This window comes from Lepisosteus oculatus, chromosome 5, assembly GCF_040954835.1.
Source record: "Lepisosteus oculatus isolate fLepOcu1 chromosome 5, fLepOcu1.hap2, whole genome shotgun sequence".
Classification (NCBI taxonomy): domain Eukaryota; kingdom Metazoa; phylum Chordata; class Actinopteri; order Semionotiformes; family Lepisosteidae; genus Lepisosteus; species Lepisosteus oculatus.
The window spans coordinates 54,554,663-54,561,900 of NC_090700.1; the positions used below are offsets into that span (position 1 = coordinate 54,554,663).

The 7,238-nt window shown below is 42.7% G+C and overlaps 1 protein-coding gene across 1 annotated transcript; it reads left to right on the forward strand.

Moving 5' to 3' along the window:
• The first annotated feature begins 156 nt into the window (after positions 1 to 156).
• On the forward strand, positions 157 to 6,430 carry arpin (actin related protein 2/3 complex inhibitor). Its single transcript, XM_006628997.3, has 6 exons — positions 157 to 248; positions 734 to 809; positions 2,708 to 2,840; positions 3,372 to 3,578; positions 4,002 to 4,165; positions 4,604 to 6,430. The coding sequence occupies exons 1-6, from the start codon at positions 157 to 159 to the stop codon at positions 4,610 to 4,612; spliced, it is 681 nt and encodes a 226-aa protein (XP_006629060.1). The 3' UTR covers positions 4,613 to 6,430.
• Positions 6,431 to 7,238: the final 808 nt, after the last annotated feature.

Sequence of the window (7,238 nt, forward strand, 5' to 3'; positions counted from 1 at the left end):
GAAGGCGGCACGATACCCGCCACCCCTTAAGGCCTTACGCGTCTGTTCCCTTTGTAGGAGGAACGGGGCGTGATGTTAAGTTAGGTGTGGGAAGACAAAATACAGGGAAAATATAGTCTTTTGCTTTCTTACATAGTTAAAAATAATATTTGTACCATGAGTCGCATTTATCACAACACGGCGTTGCAGAACAAACCCGTCAACAATGAGAAGCTAACTAGTGTGTGGCAGCCTTCCACTTATCAAAGGTAAACCCACTACAGTGCTGTATACTGTAAATAGGCTCCAGCAAACTTTTCCCCCCATCATCAATATCGACTAGACTAGACAACGGGGGCTCAGATTTACGTCGTGAGTTGCGTGGAGGTATACCGTAATTGGTGTTGAATCGTGAGTTGCCGTCTTTTTTGAAATAGGATGAAAGCAATTGCAGAAAATCTTAATTCACCTCAGTTTTGCAAGAAAATGAAAAAAAAAACATTTTCAGTGCGGCACCATATCGGATTTAAAAAAGTAGTTTTCAGGCAGACTCGTACAGGAAGCGATGCATTAAATCGTAAGTTATTTTGTCTTTGTTTTGCGTTTTAGTTCAGGTGCTAAAAAGGTGTGTCTGCATCGAAGACTGCGCAGTCCGATTGCGATGTAGCAACCGAGGCTACACTGTCGCACCGACACGTTTAATAAACTGCAGCGGTGGCTTTCTGGCGGGTCAGTGCTGTCTTGATCTCCCCAGGGGGGCTGGTGTGATTCTGGAAGGGAAGTTGGTTGATGTGTCCCGTCACGTCATCTCGGACGCCGGTGGCCGAAAGGTATGTATGACTGTCCATGTGTAGTTTTTTTTTTCCAGTCTTGCAACATAGCTTTAACGTCATGATGTTCGTAAGCAGGGGACATGGGATATAAATGTAAATCATCCTTCGAGTCTGGAAGGTTATATCCCGTTTTCAAACACGCTCACTATTCCCCCTTACTTGTGGAGTCAGCTGGGAACGAAAAAACCCTTTTTGCTACCTTTAGATCCTCAGACGTGAAAGGGTTGAAATAATGTGTTTTAAGGTAGTCTCTCCCTGCTAAAACTCCCTAAAGATCAGGCGACACTCGTGCCTAGACATGGAAGATGTTTCTGAGAGGACAGTGCATCGCGGACTCCAGACGCTTCAGTCGATTGAAAATTCCCTCTCGGCTGAGGGTCTTTCACAAACTCCACTTCTTGACTCGCACAGGTGGACTCCGTCTGGAACAGCGTTTGAGCTTTTTATTGCCAGATATAGAGAACGTGAATTCCCAACTTCTTTTAGAAAATCTGTGATCCTGATTCGATGTGTAAAGTGTTGAAGGCTTATCATACTCAGATGAGTAAAAAAGAGCTGTCTGCCTATTGGATTTTAACAGCGGTGGGATGCTGTGTCAGAGATAGAGATAAGAGATAAGATTTTATTGTCCCCTGAGGGAAACATTTTTTGGGACACATAAATGTACATTTAAATAGAATAGAATGCAAAAAAAAGAGAGAAGAAAAACATTGCACATTTTACTATTACAAAAATTAAGAAAAACATTGCACTTTATACTATTACAAAAAAAACAGAAAAACATTGCATGTCATTCTATTGCACGTGTACAGTATAACACATAACAACATGTAACATTTATAACACCTCACAAAAACATATTGCACTCAAGTGGGTTGTAAGAATTGTGTTTATCCTTGACATTTACGTCGACAGCTTTAATGGATAGTGGAACACAGGAATGTTCGTATCTGTTTGACTTACATTTGGGAACCCCGAAACGTTTGCAGAAGGAAGAAGTTGATATTCAGAGTTGAGGATGTGGGAAGGATCTGATATAATTTTTCCTGCCTGTTTGATTAGGGATTTTTCAAAGATTGTCTGCAGGGAGGGGAGCTGTTTCACTCCCATGACTTTCGAAGCTGTCTGGATGAGGCAGGTAATTTGCGATTTAAAATGAACAGATGGATGACCAAACCAAATCACACTGAAACGCCATACCTGATTATGCTCTCGATTACAGCACGGTAGCAGAGTAGCATTACTTCCTGTCGAACCCCAAACACTCTTGGTCTTCGCAGGAAATATAAGCGCTGCTGAACTTTGGAGCAAGCACTCTCCACATGAGTAGACCAGCACAGGTTACGGTCACCTGTACTGTATATGAGTCAACCTGACATGAGTCAAGTGATAAGTTTGTTGTGGATTACGTGTAGTAAGTAATGTCGATTTTGTGTGTTTCCAGTTAATTGGTGTGGTCCCAGTGTTGGAGGAAGATCTGACAAATGTAAAAAAAAGACAGTGGCTGTTGTAATAGAAATAAGTCATCTTTTATTCCCACAGCATTCAACCCTGCTTGAATTTGGACAATTGACTGTACATTTACTTTATATTTGTTTCCTTTCTCACCATACATCTGTTAAGTGCATTGTATGTTAGATGTATTGTGTGATGTGTTATGTCTTTACCTGTCTGCAAAGCAAATTTCCCATCTGGGCTTCCATACTTACTTTCCCACCTGAAGCAAGTAACGTAAAGATCAGACGCTCGGTGCTGAAGTTCGGACCGGTAGCTGTTGAGCAGTCAGTGGTTGCGGAGCTGGAATGTATCAGCAGTAGCTAAATAAGAATAAGTTATCACTGAAGTGACTGAAGGCCGTGCACACGCTGATGCCTCTCCCTGCTTGATGTGTGCAGGATCGCTACTATGTTCTATACATCCAACCCAGCCAAGCCCACAGGAGGAAGTTTGATGCAAAGGGAAATGAAATTGAACCAAATTTCAGTGAAAGCCAGAAAGTGAACACGGGCTACCTCATGTCATCCTACAGTAAGTCTTCCTCACTCCTGCACTCATTCCTCATTCCCATCAGGCACTCAAAGCGTGACATCTGTAGGTTTCTGTGAGCCTCTTCCGGACCCTTTCTGTCATGCCTGAGCACTGGTGGGCGACTTTCAAAGAGCGTGCATCTTGTGCCGGTTTGAAAACACTGCTGCATCTGTTTAACACATGCATTTGATCTGTGAAATGTGTGGATTAAAAGAAAATTCAATTCAGCGATGTGCGGTCTAGACTGTAAAAATGTCTGGTTTGCAGATTGAGACCGAGATCGCGTTCAATAATAATTACTTTTGTATGGGGTTGTATTGAATTACTACATAAACGAACGTCCCTGTTTCAGATAGAGGCCAATAAAATCATCGTCTGCAAATACTGTATGTGAGGGGGAGCAGAATAGTAGCACATCAGCATGGAAAATGGAAGATGCTAGCAGACTGCAGAGCTGTATACCTGTATCTACACTCTGAAGCAGAGGAGAGCTGATGTTAGAGGGATGAAAGGAATGTCTTTGATTTCCAGAGGTGGAGGCAAAAGGGGTGACAGACCGGCTGTCAGACGAGGAGCTGAGGGCTCTGATTAACAAGGCAGAGCTGGTGAAGGTGACAGAGAAGCACACACCCAGCCAGTCTCTGGCCTTCTGGATCCCAGAGGGAGAGATGGAGATGATTGAGCTGGAGCAGGGCCAGGAAATCCGATTGAAAACCGAGGGGGACGGGCCGTTCATCTGTAAGTGTCCGACCGGCGGAAGACCTGATTCTTTAACTGTGCTGCCATGAGAGGAACTCCTGAAGAACACAGTTTGGGAATGAAAAGAAGCACGATACTTCTTAGTAGGTGAAGGAAATGAGAAATGTCAGGTTTAGTTGTTCAAGTCAGCAAAATTAAAATGTGATTTTCATTTGTGAGCACGGATATACATGCTGAAATGTGATGAAATTTAAACTGAAGCCCTGCTTTGGTGGCCTTCTTCCTGCTCAGGTAAGTAGGTTTTCAAATGACTGAAAGTGCAGTGCATGTGCATTGTGTCTGTACTGTAGATTAAAATTAAAATGTATACATTTTCAGCATGGTGTGGTTTGGACTAAACCTGTTTTTTTCCATCTACCATTCAACTTTACACTTTAACCTTTAAGTGTGAATGTGTTGCAGATTCTTTAGCCAAGCTGGATGGTGGCTCAGTGACCAAGTGCAACTTTGCCGGTGATGGAAAGACAGGGGCCTCCTGGACGGACAAGATCATGTCTAACAAAGCAGGGGTGGGCGTGGCTGTGAAAGACAGAGGGCCGGGTGAGGGCGCGGAGGACGATGAGTGGGTAAGGAGTACTGTTTTATTGTTGGTGACGTTTTTGGGGCATACCAACATCTTCTTGTTTATTCTTGACATACTAATCTACTGTAGATCCTAAAGGGAGTTTCATTTCTATGTGCATTTCTGGAAGTCTTCTTCCTGGTGGTAAATACACTTGGAGTGCAGTCTGTGTTTTTTCTTAGGCAGCAACACCTGCATATACGTTGTTTCGTATTTATTTTTGGTGTAACTCATGAGGGCGAGAAACGATAAAATGTTGGATGAGGGGTGGTAGGATTTTTCCAGTTTCATCCTCACTGAGAGCAAAATGATTTCTTTCCTTATCACCAAATATCCAAAAGAAATATTCCACCAAGAGGAAAAGTGATTAAGCCACGTTTTAAATGTGTGTTACTGAACACACTTTTCAGGGTTTCATTCCATCTTTGATTTTGTTTTTCAGGAGGATTGATGTGGATGGCAGAAGTTTGTAGGTGCTCCGTTTCAGCAGGCCTGTATCAGACACGTGCGTGTTCCAACAGCTGTTACATTTGTCAGTTTATAACCTGACAAAATCACCAGGTTTCTTCTATGATAACGCTTATCATGATAACACAAATCAAGGATATTTTTTTGAACTGCTGAGTGATAAGAATTGTCTTCTGGAGTCTCTAAATACAGCCAGTAAAATTTAAGACATTACCCTCAGACAGCATCCCCTCGGCACAAAATTTCTGGCACATGATCACAAATAAATGGGTCACTCTCATAGTCCTGGTGTCTGAACTCATGGATCCCAAATCATGGACACTGCTAATGTCTGAAGAAAGCAGCAGCTCCTCTCCTGGGCTACCAGTAGCCAACAGCCAATATCATAGGGGTGTAACCCCGGCGTGCTGGCCAAATTTCCCATTGTCCCTTACCAATCATGGCCTCCTAATAATCCCCATCTATGAATTGGCTTCATCACTCTGCTCTCCTCCCCACTGAGAGCTGATGCGTGGTGAGCGTTCTGGCGCACTATGGCTGCTGTCGCATCATCCAGGTGGATGCTGCACATTGGTGGTGGTGGATGGGATCCCTATTACCTGTAAAGCACTTTGAGTGGAGTGTCCAGAAAAGTGCTTTATAAGTGTAAGCAATTATTATTATTAATATTCCAGCAGGGAAAGTCTTTGCTGCTCTTGTGTCTGTGGAGTTTTCATTTTATTGAATCTGTAAAATATGACCATTTAATAGCATATTGGTGTAATTAAACTTTAAAAGCTTGGAGTTCAGTTTTAACCACATGCTCTCTCAGTAAAATACGTTAAACTCAGTGAAGTCACCTCAGTATTACAGAATGCATTCCGCCCTACAACCAGTTTTATTCATCTTCACAATAAAGTTTTCCATCTTGGTGTTTTGCTGATTTTTCATGCTGTCTTTACTTTATTGGAAAATGATTTTCTGTTAATATCATTGTATTGGATCATAAATGGATTAATGAAACAATTTACTAAGGACTGTCTGAAACAAATTTATTTTGTGTAATACACATCTGCTGCAGACTACTAGAAATGTTTATGCTTACTGCTTATCTGAGGGAGAATAACAGTGCTTGTAACTCTTAAGGACACAAGATTATGTATACTTCTACAACCGTATTTAATGATGCTTCAGAATAAATAAATGTTTACCTCTATACTTTCATGGAGAATCATCTGAGTGTCAAGCTGTCCTTTAAACTGCTATAAATGACTGCAGCACATCACAGTTAAATTCAAGCAAATGTGAGATTCTTGTTTTTATACAGGATGTTTAGAAATTAAGTTGGCTGCTAAGATGGCACAGTGGAGTTGTGGGGCTTGGTGGAAAATGGAACCATGGGGAACATGTTCCCAGACAAAGCCAACTTGGACACTAAGCAGCTTCCTGCGGCTGTTGGCCATGTCTTTCCACACACCCAGCCTTGACAGACAGCAGGACAGTGTGCTGGTCTTGGCCATGGTCACTGCTGTACTGTATGTGCAGCAGATGCCATCACTTAGCAAGGCAGAATCCCAGACCAGCTATTTTTCCCAAGCACCCTATATGTCAATCTGTACTTTTTTAGAAGGATGTTTTAGAGCGTTTTCAAAGACGGGCCTTGGGAATTCAGTCCCGTGGAAATTTCTTCTGAAGAAGGTGAATCTTCAAGGCACCTCCTTGAAGTTGCTCATCATAAATGCTTATATTTCAGTTACAATGTGTAAACTCTCACCATGGTATTGCTGAGTTTTGTGAATTAAACACTTAATTTTTACCTTTAGTCTTTGCTCCAGGACTTTGTTGTGTTAGCTTTTATGAGAGAATTTGTACATCACTCCCTGTCTGTCTCTAAGGAAGGTGAAACTCACAATCACTTCCTCCTGTTCTTAGTTCTATAGGAAGAGTTTAATTAGTCTCACGGCATGTACAGTTTACAGAGAAACGTTTCCAAAATCTATTAAAGTGATCCCTTCACATTTTCTCTCTTGTGTTTTGCCAAGTCAGCCTTGGCAACTTTGTACCCATTTGCTGTATATCGTGGTGATTGTTATTAATGTCTGAAAACCTAGCACTGTTCGTCAGACAGACGAACTTATCAGCTTGCTTAAGGGTGTTGTCAGAAAGAAAGTAGTCCTTCCCCATCTCTAAATGAAACGCAGCTCCATGGTTACAGCATGTTTGGGGGCGGAGTGGTGGCTCTGTGGCTCAGGATCTGTGCCTGGGGCTGGAGGGTTGCCAGTTCAAATCCCGTGGCCGGCAGAGGAATCCTACTCCATTGGGCCCCTGAGCAAGGCCCTTAACCCCAACTGCTCCAGGGGCGCCGTACAATGGCAGACCCTGCGCTCTGACCCCAAGCTTCTCTCCCTGTCTGTGTGTCTGTGTCTCCATGGAGAAAAGCTGGGGTATGCGAAAAGATGAATTCCTAATGCAAGAAATTGTATAGGGCTGATAAAGAAACATTATTATTATTATTATTATTATTATTATTTACTGAGCATCTGTGCCAGCCCTCACACAAGGTTTAGGGCATCGTATCTTCCTGGTGCAGGGTCTGCTGACCCCTGGGTTTCATCCTCACCCCTGCCGGC